The sequence below is a fragment of the Pleurodeles waltl genome, chromosome 6 (assembly GCF_031143425.1).
Source record: "Pleurodeles waltl isolate 20211129_DDA chromosome 6, aPleWal1.hap1.20221129, whole genome shotgun sequence".
Lineage (NCBI taxonomy): Eukaryota > Metazoa > Chordata > Amphibia > Caudata > Salamandridae > Pleurodeles > Pleurodeles waltl.
The window spans coordinates 1,408,818,966-1,408,838,968 of NC_090445.1; the positions used below are offsets into that span (position 1 = coordinate 1,408,818,966).

Below are 20,003 nucleotides of genomic sequence, written 5' to 3' on the forward strand. Positions count from 1 at the left end.
GTCCGTGCAGCTGTATCTGCAGCGTCCATGGAGGAGCGTATGTGGTTGTTGGAGATGGTCTGTCCCTCCTCAACCACTTGTTTTGCCCTATTTTGTAAGTCCTTGGGCAGATGTTCAATGAGATGTTGCATCTCGTCCCAGTGGGCTCTGTCATAGCGCGCAAGTAGTGCCTGGGAGTTCGCGATGCGCCACTGGTTTGCAGCTTGTGCTGTGACTCTTACCAGCTGCATCGAACTTGCGGCTTTCTTTATCTGGGGGTGGTGCATCTCCAGATGTGTGAGAGTTGGCCCTTTTCCTAGCTGCTCCTACAACGACAGTCTGGTGGCAGCTGTGTAGTGATGAAAACCGGGTCCGTAGGAGGCGGCTTATACTTTTTTTCCACCCTTGGTGTGATTGCCCTACTTTTGACCGGCTCCTTAAAGATGTCTTTTGCGTGCCGGAGCATACCAGGGAGCATAGGCAGGCTTTGGTATGAGCTGTGGGTGGAGGAGAATGTGTTGAATAAGAAATCATCCTCGACCTGTTCTGAGTGGAGGCTTACGTGGTGAAATTGTGCTGCTCTAGCCACCACTTGAGAGTACGCGGTGCTGTCTTCTGGTGGAGATGGCTTTGTAGGGTATGCCTCCGGACTGTTATCTGACACTGGGGCGTCGTATAGGTCCCATGCGTCCTGATCTTGGTCACCCTGGCTCATGGTGGTGTGAGCTGGGGAGTGTGATGGAGTTTGTGCTGGTGAAACGTTAATCACGGGCGGAGGAGAGGGTGGTGGTGTAACTCTTTTTACCACTTTTGGTTGTGGTGTTTGTTCCGTCTGGAACTCCAACCTTCTCTTTCTCCTAATGGGGGGAAGGGTGCTTATTTTTCCTGTCCCCTGCTGAATGAAGATACGCTTTTGCGTATGGTCCACAGCAGTTGCTTGTAGCTCTTCCTCAAACCTATGCTTCTGCATTTGGGAGGTTAGCGAGTGCTCTTCTGTATAAGAGCCTGAAGCTGGGTCGCTTGCAGTTTGTTTCGGCATCGAAACTTTGTCTGCGTGTTTTTTCGGCTCCGAGGTGACTTTTTTCCTTTTCGGGGCCGAAACCTCTCGGCGTCGATCTGTTTCGGTGCCGCTGTCTCGGCGTCGAGCCGTGTCCACACCGGCATCTCGGTGTCGAGGCTTGTCTCCAGCACTTTCTCGGTCCCGAGAAGGCTGCGTGCCGGTGTCTCGACCGGAGTCGGACGATCTCGGCACGGTTTGGGCCTTTTTCGGTGCCGACGGTCGGTCACCGAATTTATGGGTCGAGCCATGGCCTGGTGGCAGTGGCGTCCCCTGGGCCTTGTAAATGTTCCTCTGAGTGGATTTCGACGTCTTACTCACGGTTTGTGTATCGTCGAATCCTTCGGAGTCTGAGTCTTGGATCGAGAAGGTACCTTCCTCTTCCTGTTCCTCGAACTCCCGTTGGGCTGTCGGTGCGGACGCCATCTGAAGTCTTCTGGCTCGACGGTCTCGGAGTGTTTTTCGGGACCGGAACGCACGACAGGCCTCGCAGGTGTCTTCGCTGTGCTCAGGTGACAGGCACAGGTTGCAGACCAAGTGTTGGTCTGTGTAGGGGTATTTATTGTGGCATTTGGGGCAGAAACGGAACGGGGTCCGTTCCATCGGCGTTCTTCAGCACGCGGTCGGGCCGACCAGGCCCCGACGGAGGATCGAAAAACTACCCCGAAGGGCACCGGAGCTCTTCGATGCGGTGTGGAATCTAAGTACGCCGATCCCGAACGCAACAATACCGACGAAAATCTTCCGAAATTAGCTAATTTTCCGTTCCGAAACTCGGAGCGACAGGAACACGTCCGAACCCGATGGCGGAAAAAAAACAATCGAAGATGGAGTCGACGCCCATGCGCAATGGAGACAAAAGGAGGAGTCACTCGGTCCCGTGACTCGAAAGACTTCTTCGAAGAAAAACAACTTGTAACACTCCGGCCCAACACCAGATGGCGAGCTATTGCAGAACATGCGTATCTACAGCGACAGATGCCATCGAACTCATGCATTCCCAAGGCAGGTTAAGGTAGCCAAACTCTAGGAACTTAGGTGCCAAATTGCTGCCTGGGTGCTTCCTGTGGAAACGGACTGACCTCTTGATGAGCATTTAAAACCAGGGCTGTCTTGCTCAGTCGGTGCTACTAGAATAAGAGTCAGCCACTTGTTTTATCTTCCTCACCACAAGAGAAAAGACGAGGAAATTCTTAGGCAAATACCACTCACTAGTTCATCCACAGTGCACTGCACATGGGTTGTGAAGGCGGGTAACCAACAAGAAAGCTTTAGAATTCAGCATTTTTGATAGAGGCAAGCAGGTCTATTATTGGATGGACAGAATGCAGAACAAATCAACCATTCACCCCCAGTCACAGATCTTGGATTAATCCATCATTTGTATTGCTTGCCATGGCATTCCAGCTCAGATTTGCATTTGTTCTGCATTCAGTCCATCATCAGTTGTTTTTGCGTTTGTCACCCCAAGTGGGAAGGGTATGCCCAGACGTGGGTCCTGTGCTTGTTATGCCACCAGATTAAAGCTAGCCTGGCTGATGAAGGGTGATACCCTGAAACTGGTCCCAGGATGCTTGTTTCTGGTCCAGGGAAGACCTGGCCTGGCAGTTCGGACTGGACTGTTCCCATAGGTAACAGGGTCAAGACTGATTTGCATATGGCTGGGTCTAAACTGAAATGGCATGGCAAGCAATAAAACTGATGGATTAAACCAAGATATGTTACTGGGGGTGAATGTTTGATTTGTTCTGCATTCCGTCCATCATCAGTTGTTTTTGCAAGTAACAGGATGAAGCCGTTCCACCAATGGGGAGAGTGTTGAGCCCTGGTCTTTGCCTAAACTAGTGCCTTCCAAAACGCTTCTACCTTCGCCCATTCCTGCGAGAGGCACTCTTATGACTAGGAATGAGTAACCTGGCACAGGGTACAACTGCTATGCATAAAGCCATCATTTAACAGTTTTCTTACATGTGTTGGAATACCATCACCCTCTGTTGGCTGGTATATGCTTTGCTAATTTCCGATTTAGGACTGAGCCCAGGAAGGTCTGAATTTGTTGGGGCTGGAGATGCAACTTCTTAACATCGATGTTAAAACTTAGTGTGTGAAGTAGACACACTGCTAGCCAAGTGCATAATGGGCATGGATGTTTGCTCCCTTTCTTTATCAGCCAGTACTCCAAGTTTAGAAACAAATTAAAGGCATTTCTGCGCAGGACTATAAGACAATTTGTAAATACCCGTGCGGCTGTAGTATCCAAGGGTTGCTGGTGCGTGGGCAGGAACCTTGACGGGTAGTGTTTTCCACTTATCACAAATGGAGACTTCCTTCACATACCATGAGAAAGGCTGATATTCCAGGTCACTACACTTGGCAGCCTGTGTTGATGTATATAGAAGAGGAACGAGAACAAATGAAGTGCCCTCCAAGATTACAAGCCCTACTAGTTGTAGTGATTTACTGGGCAATTATCCAACAGGTAGGATAGCTGTGGTACCTAAAATTACCCTGTCTGAAGGCGGTCTGCGAAACATAATTGAGGTAACAATGTGTTGGAAAAGGTTGTGGTGTCCGGGAAAGGCAAGGGATAGCTAATGTTCTTTGTCGATGATTATGTTTACTTCGCTCATTGGATTATTACTTGGATTACTAAACTGTGTCAAGATCATAAAAAGGTAAAAAGAAATGGGGTTGGCAGCTATTAAAAAACAACAATTCATTTAAAAGAAAAACAAATAAAAACACCAGAACCATAGGTCCATACTACCTGAATTTCTAACAATAAGTAGCCAGACATCAAAGTTTATTAACTCATTCAGCTCACCTGCTCTACATAAATGCCGTCCAGCGTCTTCACTTCCTGTGCTGTGGTGGAAGATTTGGCTTTGCCTTCTCCATATCCCTAGAAAACAAAATGGGTCCTGATGAGGGATATCCGAGCAAAAATAAAAAATAAAATAAAAAAATGAAAAGGAACCAGTGGGACAGATGCAGCAGAAAGGTTTGTCCATCAAGTAATAAGGACAAAGAGGCACCTCATCAAGGGCTTGTTGGGGGGTGGGGGTAGAGGAGCCTTTTAGAGATCTTAAAATAAAATATAGAAACAGAAGTGAGTTATGCACAGGACTGTCATTCCAGGTTGAGGGACTTCATGCTATTCTAAGGCTGTCATAACACTAATGGTACCACTTACAAGCTCCCCACAGGTAGGAGAAGGGCCCCAGCTTATCGTGCTCTCATCAGCTGCAACAATAACGCTGCTCTTTCTGAAAATACAAAAAGCTCTGTGTAAACAGTCAAGTACCAACAAATCTGGTGAAAAATCCACACATGAAGGAAGGTGGCTATACACAAATTCACTAAATTTCAGTTTTTATCACATCTAAAAAGGTACATCATGACAGGTTTGGCAGCTTGAAGACATACTAAGGTTTCATGCTTTGCATACTTATACCATCTAGTGGCTGGACGAAAAAGTGCATCTCATTTTACTTTTAAAAAAATCGTAGGCATAGACCGTTTTTCTAGACACTAGCATCAGATCGTCCAGTCCTTTACTCGTGTACCATCATTAAATTATGTTTTTTGTCCATGTGCAGTTTTTTTGTGGTGTCCCTCTTTCTGGAGACGATAAAGTTAAACATCTGGCCCTCTTCAAGCTGGAAAACATTTGTACTCAGTAACTACTTTTGAAGCTAGAATCATACATTTGAATGCTCAGCACAGAGTAGAAAGTACGCAGGGTTCAGTCTAAAGATCTAATTTCTAGAAAAAGTTGTGTAGGAAGTTGGCTCTGTATGTGCTATTTCAAAGTAAGGAATAGCATGCACAGAGTCCAAGGGTTCCCCTTAGAGGTAAAATAGTGGTAAAAATAGATAATACTAATGCTCTATTTTGTGGTAGTGTGGTCGAGCAGTAGGCTTATCCAAGGAGTAGTGTTAAGCATTTGTTGTACATACACATAGACAATAAATGAGGTACACACACTCAGAGACAAATCCAGCCAATAGGTTTTGTTATAGAAAATGAAAATGTCACTTACCCAGTGTACATCTGTTCGTGGCATCAGTCGCAGTAGATTCGCATGTTCTGCAATAGCTCGCCATCTGGTGTTGGGCCGGAGTGTTACAAGTTGTTTTTCTTCGAAGAAGTCTTTCGAGTCACGGGACCGAGTGACTCCTCCTTTTGTCTCCATTGCGCATGGGCGTCGACTCCATCTTCGATTGTTTTTCCCCGCAGAGGGTGAGGTAGGAGTTGAATTGTAGTAATAGTGCCCATGCAATGGAGTGATTAAGTATGCACTTATTTAAGGTTGAGATGATACATATATAAATAATTGAAGGTAACTTCCAAACTGCTACAGGCTCCCGGGGAGGCGGGTGGGCACATGCGAATCTACTGCGACTGATGCCACGAACAGATGTACACTGGGTAAGTGACATTTTCAGTTCGATGGCATCTGTCGCTGTAGATACGCATGTTCTGCAATAGACTAGTAAGCAGTTATTTCCCCAAAAGCGGTGGATCAGCCTGTAGGAGTGGAAGTAGTCTGAAATAATGTCCTTAATACAGCTTGACCTACTGTGGCTTGTTGTGCGGATAACACGTCTACACAGTAGTGCTTGGTGAATGTGTGAGGCGTAGACCATGTGGCTGCCTTACATATTTCTTGCATTGGGATGTTTCCTAGAAAGGCCATGGTAGCACCTTTCTTTCTGGTTGAGTGTGCCTTTGGTGTAATGGGCAGCTGTCGTTTAGCTTTAAGGTAGCAGATTTGGATGCATTTAACTATCCATCTGGCTATACCTTGTTTTGAAATTGGGTTTCCTGCATGAGGTTTTTGAAATGCAATAAAGAGTTGTTTAGTCTTTCTGATGTTCTTTGTTCTGTCAATGTAATACATTAATGCTCTTTTGACATCTAATGTATGTAGTGCCCTTTCGGCTACGGTATCTGGCTGTGGAAAGAACACCGGAAGTTCCACTGTTTGATTTAGATGGAACGGTGAAATAACCTTTGGCAAAAATTTAGGATTGGTCCTTAGGACGACTTTATTTTTGTGTAGTTGTATAAAAGGTTCCTGTATAGTAAACGCCTGAATCTCGCTTACTCTTCTCAGGGAAGTAATGGCGATGAGAAATGCCACCTTCCAGGTTAGGAACTGTATGTCGCAGGAGTGCATGGGTTCAAAAGGTGGACCCATAAGTCTAGTTAGGACAACATTTAGGTTCCATGAAGGAACAGGTAGTGTTCTTGGTGGTAAAATTCTCCTAAGGCCCTCCATGAATGCTTTAATGACTGGTATTTTATATAGGGAAGTTGAATAGGTAGTCTGCAGGTATGCAGATATTGCTGCAAGGTGAATCTTAATGGAAGAGAAAGCTAGGTTAGATTTTTGTAAGTGAAGCAAGTAACCCACTACATGTTCTGGAGTTGTGTGTAATGGTTGTATTTGATTAATATGGCAGTAGCAAACAAACCTCTTCCATTTACTTGCATAGCAGTGCCTGGTGGATGGCCTTCTTGCTTGTTTTATGACTTCCATACATTCTTGGGTAAGTTGTAAGTGCCCGAATTCTAGGATTTCAGGAGCCAGATTGCTAGATTCAGCGATGCTGGATCCGGGTGTCTGATCTTTTGGTTGTGCTGTGTCAACAGATCTGGCCTGTTGGGCAATTTGATGCAGGGTACCACTGATAGGTCTAGCAGCGTTGTGTACCAGGGTTGCCTTGCCCAAGTTGGTGCTATCAATATGAGTTTGAGTTTGCTTTGACTGAGTTTGTTTACCAGGTAAGGAAGGAGAGGGAGAGGAGGAAAAGCGTAAGCAAATATCCCTGACCAGTTCATCCATAGGGCATTGCCTTGGGATTGTTTGTGTGGGTATCTGGATGCGAAGTTTTGGCATTTTGCGTTCTCCCTTGTCGCAAACAAGTCTATCTGAGGTGTTCCCCAGAGTTTGAAATAAGTGTTCAGTATTTGGGGGTGAATTTCCCATTCGTGGACCTGTTGGTGATCTCGAGAGAGATTGTCTGCGAGTTGATTTTGTATCCCTGGTATAAACTGTGCAATTAGGCGAATTTGGTTGTGAATTGCCCAATGCCAAATTTTTTGTGCTAACAGGCTTAACTGCGTGGAGTGCGTCCCTCCCTGCTTGTTTAGATAATACATTGTTGTCATGTTGTCTGTTTTGACGAGAATGTATTTGTGAACTATTATTGGTTGGAAAGCTTTTAGTGCTTGAAAAACTGCAAGAAGTTCTAGGTGATTGATATGCAGTTTTGTTTGATGTACGTTCCATTGTCCTTGTATGCTGTGTTGATCGAGGTGTGCTCCCCACCCTGTCATGGAAGCATCTGTTGTTATTACGTATTGTGGCACTGGGTCTTGGAAAGTCCGCCCCTTGTTTAAATTTATGTTGTTCCACCACAGAAGCGAGAGGTAAGTTTGGCGGTCTATTAACACCAGATCTAGAAGGTGACCCTGTGCTTGAGACCACTGTGATGCTAGGCATTGTTGTAAGGGCCTCATGTGCAGTCTTGCGTTTGGGACAATGGCTATGCATGATGACATCATGCCTAGGAGTTGTAATACCATCTTTGCTTGTATTTTTTGTGTTGGATACATGCGTTGTATGATGGTGTTGAAATTTTGAATTCTTTGTGGACTTGGAGTGGCTACTCCTTTTGATGTGTCTATTATGGCTCCCAGGTATTGTTGTACCTTGCGTGGCAGAATTTTTGATTTTGTGAAATTGACGGTGAACCCTAGTTTGAAGAGGGTTTGTATGATATGATTTGTGTGATTTGAGCACTCTATTAACGAATGGGCCTTGATTAGCCAGTCGTCTAGATATGGGAACACATGTATTTGCTGCCTTCTGATGTGTGCAGCGACTACCGCTAGACATTTGGTAAAGACTCTTGGTGCGGTTGTTAATCCGAAAGGCAGTACCTTGAATTGGTAATGTATTCCTTTGAATACAAACCTTAGGTATTTCCTGTGCGATGGGTGTATTGGTATATGGAAATAAGCATCCTTGAGGTCTAAAGTTGCCATGTAGTCGTGCAGCTTTAGCAATGGCAATACTTCTTGTAGTGTGACCATGTGGAAGTGGTCTGATTTGATGAAAGTGTTGACTACTCTGAGGTCTAGGATTGGTCTCAGTGTTTTGTCCTTCTTTGGTATCAGAAAGTACAGTGAGTAAACTCCTGTGTTTATTTGTGTGTTTGGCACTAATTCGATTGCATTCTTTTGCAATAGTGCCTGCACTTCTATCTCTAGGAGATTGGAATGGTGTGTTGTTAAATTTTGTGCTTTTGGTGGTATGTTTGGAGGGAACTGTAGAAATTCTATGCAGTAACCATGTTGGATAATTGCTAGAACCCAAGTGTCTGTAGTGATTTTCTCCCATGCTGTGTAATAATGACCTATTCGTCCCCCCACTGGTGTTGTGTGGAGGGGGTGAGTGACATGTGAGTCACTGTTTAGTAGTAGGGGTTTTGGGGCTTTGGAATCTTCCTCTATTTCTAGGGAATTGCCCTCCTCTATATTGTCCCCGAAAACCTCCTCTATACTGTCCTTGGTAACTGGACGGTGTGGCTTGTGAGGTGCTGGCTTGTGTGCTTTGACCCCGAAACCCCCCTCGAAAGGGCGTTTTACGGAATGAGCTGTAATTCCCTCTGCTCTGCGGGGAGTAGAGTGCGCCCATGGCTTTGGCAGTGTCCGTATCTTTTTTGAGTTTCTCAATCGCTGTGTCCACTTCTGGACCGAACAGTTCTTTTTGATTAAAAGGCATATTGAGAACTGCTTGTTGAATCTCTGGTTTAAATCCAGACGTTCGGAGCCATGCATGCCTTCTGATAGTTACAGATGTATTAATTGTCCGTGCAGCTGTATCTGCAGCGTCCATGGAGGAGCGGATCTGGTTGTTGGAGATGGCCTGTCCCTCCTCAACCACTTGTTTTGCCCTATTTTGGAAGTCTTTGGGCAGATGTTCAATGAGATGTTGCATCTCGTCCCAGTGGGCTCTGTCATAGCGCGCAAGTAGTGCCTGGGAGTTCGCGATGCGCCACTGGTTTGCAGCTTGTGCTGCGACTCGTTTACCAGCTGCATCAAACTTGCGGCTTTCTTTATCTGGGGGTGGTGCATCTCCAGATGTGTGAGAGTTAGCCCTTTTCCTAGCTGCTCCTACAACAACAGAGTCTGGTGGCAGCTGTGTTGTGATGAAAGCCGGGTCCGTAGGAGGCGGCTTATACTTTTTTTCCACCCTTGGTGTGATTGCCCTACTTTTGACCGGGTCCTTAAATATGTCTTTTGCGTGCCGGAGCATACCAGGGAGCATAGGCAGGCTTTGGTAGGAGCTGTGGGTGGAGGAGAGTGTGTTGAACAAGAAATCATCCTCGACCTGTTCTGAGTGGAGGCTTACGTTGTGAAATTGTGCTGCTCTAGCCACCACCTGAGAGTACGCGGTGCTGTCTTCTGGTGGAGATGGTTTTGTAGGGTATGCCTCTGGGCTGTTATCTGACACTGGGGCGTCGTATAGGTCCCATGCGTCCTGGTCTTGGTCACCCTGGCTCATGGTGGTGTGAGCTGGGGAGTGTGATGGCGTTTGTGCTGGTGAAACGTTAATCATGGGCGGAGGAGAGGGTGGTGGTGTAACTCTTTTCACCACTTTTGGTTGTGGTGCTTGTTCCGTTTGGAACTCCAACCTTCTCTTTCTCCTAATGGGGGGAAGGGTGCTTATTTTTCCTGTCCCCTGCTGAATGAAGATACGCTTTTGCGTATGGTCCGCATCAGTTGCTTGTAGCTCTTCCTCAAACCTATGCTTCTGCATTTGGGAGGTTAGCGAGTGCTCTTCTGTATAAGAGCCTGAAGCTGGGTCGCTTGCAGTTTGTTTCGGCGTGGAAACTTTGTCTGCGTGTTTTTTCGGCTCCGAGGTGACTTTTTTCTTTTCGGGGCCGAAACCTCTCGGCGTCGATCTGTTTCGGTGCCGCTGTCTCGGCGTCGAGCCGTGTCCACACCGGCATCTCGGTGTCGAGGCTTGTCTCCAGCACTTTCTCGGTCCCGAGAAGGCTGCGTGCCGGTGTCTCGACCGGAGTCGGACGATCTCGGCATCGTTTGGGCCTTTTTCGGTGCCGACGGTCGGTCACCGATTTTATGGGTTGAGCCATGGCCTGGTGGCAGTGGCGTCCCCTGGGCCTTGTAAATGTTTCTTTGTGTGGTTTTCGACGTCTTACTCACGGTTTGTGTATCGTCGAATCCTTCGGAGTCTGAGTCTTGGATCGAGAAGGTACCTTCCTCTTCCTGTTCCTCGAACTCCCGTCGGGCTGTCGGTGCGGACGCCATTTGAAGTCTTCTGGCTCGACGGTCTCGGAGTGTTTTTCGGGACCGGAACGCACGACAGGCCTCGCAGGTGTCTTCGCTGTGCTCAGGTGACAGGCACAGGTTGCAGACCAAGTGTTGGTCTGTGTAGGGGTATTTATTGTGGCATTTGGGGCAGAAACGGAAAGGGGTCCGTTCCATCGGCGTTCCTCAGCACGCGGTCGGGCCGACCAGGCCCCGACGGAGGATTGAAAAACTACCCCGAAGGGCACCGGAGCTCTTCGATCTTCGATGCGGTGTTGAATGTAAGTACGCCGATCCCGAACGCAACAATACCGACGAAAATCTTCCGAAATTAACTATTTTTTCTGTTCCGAAACTCGGAGCGACAGGAACACGTCCGAACCCGATGGCGGAAAAAAAACAATCGAAGATGGAGTCGACGCCCATGCGCAATGGAGACAAAAGGAGGAGTCACTCGGTCCCGTGACTCGAAAGACTTCTTCGAAGAAAAACAACTTGTAACACTCCGGCCCAACACCAGATGGCGAGCTATTGCAGAACATGCGTATCTACAGCGACAGATGCCATCGAACATATATTTTCTTAGTTTATTTTAAGAACCACAGGTTCAAATTTAACATGTAATATCTTGTTTGAAAGGTATTGCAGGTAAGTACATTAGGAACTTTGAATCATTTCAATTGCATGTATACTTTTCAAGTTATTCACAAATAGCTATTTCAAAAGTGGACACTTAGTGCAATTTTCACAGTTCCTGGGGGAGGTAAGTTTTTGTTAGTTTTACCAGGTAAGTAAGACACTTACAGGGTTCAGTTCTTGGTCCAAGGTAGCCCACCGTTGGGGGTTCAGAGCAACCCCAAAGTTACCACACCAGCAGCTCAGGGCCGGTCAGGTGCAGAGTTCAAAGTGGTGCCCAAAACGCATAGGCTATAATGGAGAGAAGGGGGTGCCCCGGTTCCGGTCTGCTTGCAGGTAAGTACCCGCGTCTTCGGAGGGCAGACCAGGGGGGTTTTGTAGGGCACCGGGGGGGGACACAAGCCCACACAGAAATTTCACCCTCAGCGGCGCGGGGGCGGCCGGGTGCAGTGTTAGAACAAGCGTCGGGTTCGCAATGTAAGTCAATGAGAGACCAAGGGATCTCTTCAGCGCTGCAGGCAGGCAAGGGGGGGCTTCCTCGGGGAAACCTCCACTTGGGCAAGGGAGAGGGACTCCTGGGGGTCACTTCTGCAGTGAAAGTCCGGTCCTTCAGGTCCTGGGGGCTGCGGGTGCAGGGTCTTTTCCAGGCGTCGGGACTTAGGTTTCTGAGAGTCGCGGTCAGGGGAAGCCTCGGGATTCCCTCTGCAGGCGGCGCTGTGGGGGCTCAGGGGGGACAGGTTTTGGTATTCACAGTCGTAGAGTAGTCCGGGGGTCCTCCCTGAGGTGTTGGTTCTCCACCAGCCGAGTCGGGGTCGCCGGGTGCAGTGTTGCAAGTCTCACGCTTCTTGCGGGGAGTTGCAGGGTTCTTTAAAGCTGCTTCTTGAAACAAAGTTGCAGTCTTTTTGGAGCAGGTCCGCTGTCCTCAGGAGTTTCTTGTCGTCGTCGAAGCAGGGCAGTCCTCAGAGGATGCAGAGGTCGCTGGTCCCTTTGGAAGGCGTCGCTGGAGCAGAGTTCTTTGGAAGGCAGGAGACAGGCCGGTGAGTTTCTGGAGCCAAGGCAGTTGTTGTCTTCTGGTCCTCCTCTGCAGGGGTTTTCAGCTGGGCAGTCCTTCTTGTTGTTGCAGGAATCTAAAATCTTAGGTTCAGGGAAGCCCTTAAATACTAAATTTAAGGGCGTGTTTAGGTCTGGGGGGTTAGTAGCCAATGGCTACTAGCCCTGAGGGTGAGTACACCCTCTTTGTGCCTCCTCCCAAGGGGAGGGGGTCACATCCCTAATCCTATTGGGGGAATCCTCCATCTGCAAGATGGAGGATTTCTAAAAGTTAGAGTCACCTCAGCTCAGGACACCTTAGGGGCTGTCTTGACTGGCCAGTGACGACTCCTTGTTGCTTTCTTTGTTCCCTCCAGCCTTGCCGCCAAAAGTGGGGGCCGTGGCCGGAGGGGGCGGGCAACTCCACTAAGCTGGAGTGCCCTGCTGGGCTGTGACAAAGGGGTGAGCCTTTGAGGCTCACCGCCAGGTGTTACAGCTCCTGCCTGGGGGAGGTGTTAGCATCTCCACCCAGTGCAGGCTTTGTTACTGGCCTCAGAGTGACAAAGGCACTCTCCCCATGGGGCCAGCAACATGTCTCTAGTGTGGCAGGCTGCTGGAACCAGTCAGCCTACACAGATAGTTGGTTAAGTTTCAGGGGGCACCTCTAAGGTGCCCTCTGGGGTGTATTTTGCAATAAAATGTACACTGGCATCAGTGTGCATTTATTGTGCTGAGAAGTTTGATACCAAACTTCCCAGTTTTCAGTGTAGCCATTATGGTGCTGTGGAGTTCGTGTTTGACAAACTCCCAGACCATATACTCTTATGGCTACCCTGCACTTACAATGTCTAAGGTTTTGTTTAGACACTGTAGGGGTACCATGCTCATGCACTGGTACCCTCACCTATGGTATAGTGCACCCTGCCTTAGGGCTGTAAGGCCTGCTAGAGGGGTGACTGACCTATACTTGCATAGGCAGTGAGAGGCTGGCATGGCACCCTGAGGGGAGTGCCATGTCGACTTACTCATTTTGTTCTCACTAGCACACACAGGCTTGTAAGCAGTGTGTCTGTGCTGAGCGAGGGGTCTCTAGGGTGGCATAATACATGCTGCAGCCCTTAGAGACCTTCCCTGGCATCAGGGCCTTTGGTACCAGAGGTACCAGTTACAAGGGACTTATCTGGATGCCAGGGTGTGCCAATTGTGGAAACAATGGTACATTTTAGGTGAAAGAACACTGGTGCTGGGGCCTGGTTAGCAGGGTCCCAGCACACTTCTCAGTCAAGTCAGCATCAGTATCAGGCAAAAAGTGGGGGGTAACTGCAACAGGGAGCCATTTCTTTACACAAGCCCCCCCCAGCCCACAGGCCAGGAGACTCAGCCAAAGCTGGGAGAGTCTTCCTAGTCTGTCAGGCGAGGAAGAGTAGAGGAAATAGGCTGGTTTGTTGCAGGGCCTACTCTGCCTTACATCCTCCTGTTCAGGTCATTCCCACTGGGGAACTGACCCACTTCCACAGTGATAGGACCTAGTCTGAACTGCCTCTTGTCTGTGCTTTTTATGTCTTCACCCATTCTCTCTATTTTGGGGTTAGAGGTATCCACCTCTGCTAATCTTATCTTAGCCAGGGTCACCCCTAGCTTACCCAAAGAGGTTACCCAGAGCTGGAGTAACCCCACCATGACCAACAGGGTCAGGGGGCCTAACTTGTTATTTGGCATGGGGTCAGACCACCATGCCAAGGATAGTGCAGCCATAAAGGCTAACACCCAGCAGAGGCAACTGACAGCTGTCAGTGCCCAGAACCACACCTTTAGCTCTTCACCTACAAGGGAAGGGGCTAAGTTACAGGCTTCTCTGGGTTCAGGGTGCCTGTCTGCTGTATTAGAGTGGGGGGTTACCACATCCTGTAGTAAACACCCTTCTTCCACTCTTTCTTCTGTTAGCTGAGGAGCCACCCACTCAGGCTTAACAGTTGCCTGACTAGCCAGGACTTCTTGTGGGTCAGGTTGGACTTTATCAGAGCCACTTTTGGAGTTCTCCTCTATTGGAGCAGCATCTCCTTGGCTTGCTGGAACCTTGGCTAAAGGTTGTCCACCTTTCCTACTCTGTTTCCTTTTCTTTTTCTTCTGGGGCCTACTGGCATTTACTGCAGAGGCAGGCACTCCAGAATCCTTGGGAGAGGACTGGCCCTGGACCAGTTCTTCTCTTAGGCTCTGACTAACCTCTGGGTAGTCATTTCCAAGGAGACAATCAAGGGGGAGGTCTGTACTGACTACCGCCCTTCTCCAGCTAAAAGTTCCACCCACTTCTATGGGCACAAGAGCCACAGGCCTATTAGTGACCCTGTCTGGGCTAACTCTTACTCTGGCCATCTCACCTGGGATGTACTGGTTTGAGAGCACCAGCCTGTCATGCACAATAGTGTGACTGGCACAAGTGTCTCTCAGGGCAGTGGCTGGGATTCCATTCACCTGTAGGTGGTGGAAGTGTCTACTTCCCTCTGGAATCTCCAACTCACCTGTTGGGCCCTTTTTCCAGTTGAAGGCTATGAAGACCTCCTCATCTGAGGAGTCATCTCCAATGGCTACACTGGTTACCCCTGGGGTTTTAATGGGGGGTCTGTTTTTGGGACAAGAAGTGTCCTTGGTGTGGTGCCCTGTCTGTTTACAGTTATGGCACCATGCCTTAGTGGCATCCCAGCTCTTACCCTGGTACCCACCTTTGTTTTGGGTTGTGTCTCTGGGCCCACCCACCTGGTCTGGTTTTTGGGGGCCTACAGGGGACTCTTTTTCTTTGTTTCTAGTGTCACCCACTTTCTCCTGGGGAGGCTTTGTAACCCCTTTCTTTTGGTCACCCCCAGTGGAAGTTTTGGTTACCCTAGTCTTGACCCAGTGGTCTGCCTTCTTTCCCAATTCTTGGGGAGAAATTGGACCTAGGTCTACCAGATACTGATGCAACTTTTCATTGAAGCAGTTACTTAAAATGTGTTCTTTCATAAACAAATTATAAAGCCCAACATAGTCATACACTTCATTTCCAGTTACCCAACCATCCAGTGTTTTCACTGAGTAGTCAACATAATCAACCCAGGTCTGGCTCGAGGATTTTTGAGCCCCCCTGAATCTAATCCTATACTCCTCAGTGGAGAATCCAAAGCCCTCAATCAAGGTACCCTTCATGAGGTCATAAGATTCTGCATCTTTTTTAGAGAGTGTGAGGAGTCTATCCCTACACTTTCCTGTGAACATTTCCCAAAGGAGAGCCCCCCAGTGAGATTTGTTCACTTTTCTGGTTACACAAGCCCTCTCAAAAGCTGTGAACCATTTGGTGATGTCATCACCATCTTCATATTTTGTTACAATCCCTTTAGGGATTTTCAACATGTCAGGAGAATCTCTGACCCTATTTATGTTGCTGCCACCATTGATGGGTCCTAGGCCCATCTCTTGTCTTTCCCTTTCTATGGCTAGGATCTGTCTTTCCAAAGCCAATCTTTTGGCCATCCTGGCTAACTGGATGTCCTCTTCACTGGAGTTATCCTCAGTGATTTCAGAGATGTTGGTCCCTCCTGTGAGGGGAACAGCATCTCTGACTATTATGTTTGGAGACAGGGATTGAGAGGCCCTGCTCTCCCTAAATAGGACTGGTAGGGGGGAATTTTCCTCCAAGTCACTATCTTCATCCTCTGTGTTGCCATCCTCAGAGGGGTTGGCCTTTGCAAACTCTGCCAACAGCTCCTGGAGCTGTAGTTTGGAAGGTCTGGGGCCCATTGTTATTTTCTTTATTTTACAGAGTGACCTTAGCTCCCTCATCTTAAGATGGAGGTAAGGTGTGGTGTCGAGTTCCACCACATTCACATCTGTGCTAGACATTATGCTTCTAAAAGTTGGAATACTTTAAGAAACTAAACTGGTTCTAGAATCTAATTCAAACTTTTACAAACTTTTAAACTCTAAAAGAAATGCTAAACAGGATCCAACACAAGGCCCTAGCAGGTCTTTTAAGAATTTAGAAAACTTTTCAAATTGCAAAAATCAATTTCTAATGACAATTTTGGAATTTGTCGTGTGATCAGGTATTGGCTGAGTAGTCCAGCAAATGCAAAGTCTTGTACCCCACCGCTGATCCACCAATGTAGGAAGTTGGCTCTGTATGTGCTATTTCAAAGTAAGGAATAGCATGCACAGAGTCCAAGGGTTCCCCTTAGAGGTAAAATAGTGGTAAAAATAGATAATACTAATGCTCTATTTTGTGGTAGTGGGGTCGAGCAGTAGGCTTATCCAAGGAGTAGTGTTAAGCATTTGTTGTACATACACATAGACAATAAATGAGGTACACACACTCAGAGACAAATCCAGCCAATAGGTTTTGTTATAGAAAAATATCTTTTCTTAGTTTATTTTAAGAACCACAGGTTCAAATTTAACATGTAATATCTTGTTTGAAAGGTATTGCAGGTAAGTACATTAGGAACTTTGAATCATTTCAATTGCATGTATACTTTTCAAGTTATTCACAAATAGCTATTTCAAAAGTGGACACAGTGCAATTTTCACAGTTCCTGGGGGAGGTAAGTTTTTGTTAGTTTTACCAGGTAAGTAAGACACTTAAAGGGTTCAGTTCTTGGTCCAAGGTAGCCCACCGTTGGGGGTTCAGAGCCACCCCAAAGTTACCACACCAGCAGCTCAGGGCCGGTCAGGTGCAGAGTTCAAAGTGGTGCCCAAAACGCATAGGCTATAATGGAGAGAAGGGGGTGCCCCGGTTCCGGTCTGCTTGCAGGTAAGTACCCGCGTCTTCGGAGGGCAGACCAGGGGGGTTTTGTAGGGCACCGGGGGGGACACAAGCCCACACAGAAATTTCACCCTCAGCGGCGCGGGGGCGGCCGGGTGCAGTGTTAGAACAAGTGTCGGGTTCGCAATGTAAGTCAATGAGAGACCAAGGGATCTCTTCAGCGCTGCAGGCAGGCAAGGGGGGGCTTCCTCGGGGAAACCTCCACTTGGGCAAGGGAGAGGGACTCCTGGGGGTCACTTCTGCAGTGAAAACCCGGTCCTTCAGGTCCTGGGGGCTGCGGGTGCAGGGTCTTTTCCAGGCGTCGGGACTTAGGTTTCAGAGAGTCGCGGTCAGGGGAAGCCTCGGGATTCCCTCTGCAGGCGGCGCTGTGGGGGCTCAGGGGGGACAGGTTTTGGTACTCACAGTCGTAGAGTAGTCCGGGGGTCCTCCCTGAGGTGTTGGTTCTCCACCAGCCGAGTCGGGGTCGCAGGGTGCAGTGTTGCAAGTCTCACGCTTCTTGCGGGGAGTTGCAGGGTTCTTTAAAGCTGCTTCTTGAAACAAAGTTGCAGTCTTTTTGGAGCAGGTCCGCTGTCCTCGGGAGTTTCTTGTCGTCGTCGAAGCAGGGCAGTCCTCAGAGGATGCAGAGGTCGCTGGTCCCTTTGGATGGCGTCGCTGGAGCAGAGTTCTTTGGAAGGCAGGAGACAGGCCGGTGAGTTTCTGGAGCCAAGGCAGTTGTTGTCTTCTGGTCTTCCTCTGCAGGGGTTTTCAGCTGGGCAGTCCTTCTTCTTGTTGTTGCAGAAATCTAAAATCTTAGGTTCAGGGAAGCCCTTAAATACTAAATTTAAGGGCGTGTTTAGGTCTGGGGGGTTAGTAGCCAATGGCTACTAGCCCTGAGGGTGAGTACACCCTCTTTGTGCCTCCTCCCAAGGGGAGGGGGTCACATCCCTAATCCTATTGGGGGAATCCTCCATCTGCAAGATGGAGGATTTCTAAAAGTTAGAGTCACCTCAGCTCAGGACACCTTAGGGGCTGTCCTGACTGGCCAGTGACTCCTCCTTGTTGCTTTCTTTGTTCCCTCCAGCCTTGCCGCCAAAAGTGGGGGCCGTGGCCGGAGGGGGCGGGCAACTCCACTAAGCTGGAGTGCCCTGCTGGGCTGTGACAAAGGGGTGAGCCTTTGAGGCTCACCGCCAGGTGTTACAGCTCCTGCCTGGGGGAGGTGTTAGCATCTCCACCCAGTGCAGGCTTTGTTACTGGCCTCAGAGTGACAAAGGCACTCTCCCCATGGGGCCAGCAACATGTCTCTAGTGTGGCAGTGTAGGAAGTTGGCTCTGTATGTGCTATTTCAAAGTAAGGAATAGCATGCACAGAGTCCAAGGGTTCCCCTTAGAGGTAAAATAGTGGTAAAAATAGATAATACTAATGCTCTATTTTGTGGTAGTGTGGTCGAGCAGTAGGCTTATCCAAGGAGTAGTGTTAAGCATTTGTTGTACATACACATAGACAATAAATGAGGTACACACACTCAGAGACAAATCCAGCCAATAGGTTTTTATATAGAAAAATATCTTTTCTTAGTTTATTTTAAGAACCACAGATTCAAATTCTACATGTAATATCTCATTCGAAAGGTATTGCAGGTAAGTACTTTAGGAACTTTAAATCATCAAAATTGCATGTATACTTTTCAAGTTATTCACAAATAGCTGTTTTAAAAGTGGACACTTAGTGCAATTTTCACAGTTCCTAGGGGAGGTAAGTATTTGTTAGGTTAACCAGGTAAGTAAGACACTTACAGGGCTTAGTTCTTGGTCCAAGGTAGCCCACCGTTGGGGGTTCAGAGCAACCCCAAAGTCACCACACCAGCAGCTCAGGGCCGGTCAGGTGCAGAGTTCCAAGTGGTGCCCAAAACACATAGGCTAGAATGGAGAGAAGGGGGTGCCCCGGTTCCGGTCTGCTTGCAGGTAAGTACCCGCGTCTTCGGAGGGCAGACCAGGGGGGTTTTGTAGGGCACCGGGGGGGACACAAGTCCACACAGAAATTTCACCCTCAGCAGCTCGGGGGCGGCCGGGTGCAGTGTAGGAACAGGCGTCGGGTTCGCAATGTTAGTCTATGAGAGATCTCAGGATCTCTTCAGCGCTGCAGGCAGGCAAGGGGGGGGTTCCTCGGGGAAACCTCCACTTGGGCAAGGGAGAGGGACTCCTGGGGGTCACTTCTCCAGTGAAAGTCCGGTCCTTCAGGTCCTGGGGGCTGCGGGTGCAGGGTCTCTCCTAGGCGTCGGGACTTTAAGTTCAAAGAGTCGCGGTCAGGGGAAGCCTCGGGATTCCCTCTGCAGGCTGCGCTGTGGGGGCTCAGGGGGGACAGGTTTTGGTACTCACAGTATCAGAGTAGTCCTGGGGTCCCTCCTGAGGTGTTGGATCGCCACCAGCCGAGTCGGGGTCGCCGGGTGCAGTGTTGCAAGTCTCACGCTTCTTGCGGGGAGCTTGCAGGGTTCTTTAAAGCTGCTGGAAACAAAGTTGCAGCTTTTCTTGGAGCAGGTCCGCTGTCCTCGGGAGTTTCTTGTCTTTTCGAAGCAGGGGCAGTCCTCAGAGGATGTCGAGGTCGCTGGTCCCTTTGGAAGGCGTCGCTGGAGCAGGATCTTTGGAAGGCAGGAGACAGGCCGGTGAGTTTCTGGAGCCAAGGCAGTTGTCGTCTTCTGGTCTTCCTCTGCAGGGGTTTTCAGCTAGGCAGTCCTTCTTCTTGTAGTTGCAGGAATCTAATTTTCTAGGGTTCAGGGTAGCCCTTAAATACTAAATTTAAGGGCGTGTTTAGGTCTGGGGGGTTAGTAGCCAATGGCTACTAGCCCTGAGGGTGGGTACACCCTCTTTGTGCCTCCTCCCAAGGGGAGGGGGTCACAATCCTAACCCTATTGGGGGAATCCTCCATCTGCAAGATGGAGGATTTCTAAAAGTTAGAGTCACTTCAGCTCAGGACACCTTAGGGGCTGTCCTGACTGGCCAGTGACTCCTCCTTGTTTTTCTCATTATTTTCTCCGGCCTTGCCGCCAAAAGTGGGGCCTGGCCGGAGGGGGCGGGCAACTCCACTAGCTGGAGTGTCCTGCTGGGTTGGCACAAAGGAGGTGAGCCTTTGAGGCTCACCGCCAGGTGTGACAATTCCTGCCTGGGGGAGGTGTTAGCATCTCCACCCAGT

General features: G+C 48.7%; 1 protein-coding gene across 2 annotated transcripts in view; it reads right to left on the reverse strand.

The window, feature by feature from the left end:
• Positions 1–20,003, reverse strand: part of RCC2 (regulator of chromosome condensation 2) — a 333,593-nt gene that overhangs the window by 98,459 nt on the left and 215,131 nt on the right. For both annotated transcript variants that reach the window (XM_069240760.1, XM_069240759.1), the window contains exons 11-12: positions 4,230–4,302; positions 3,861–3,938 (exon numbers count right to left, since the gene is read on the reverse strand). In XM_069240760.1, the coding sequence (XP_069096861.1) occupies positions 3,861–3,938; positions 4,230–4,302 (151 nt within the window). The remainder of the gene's footprint in view (positions 1–3,860; positions 3,939–4,229; positions 4,303–20,003) is intronic.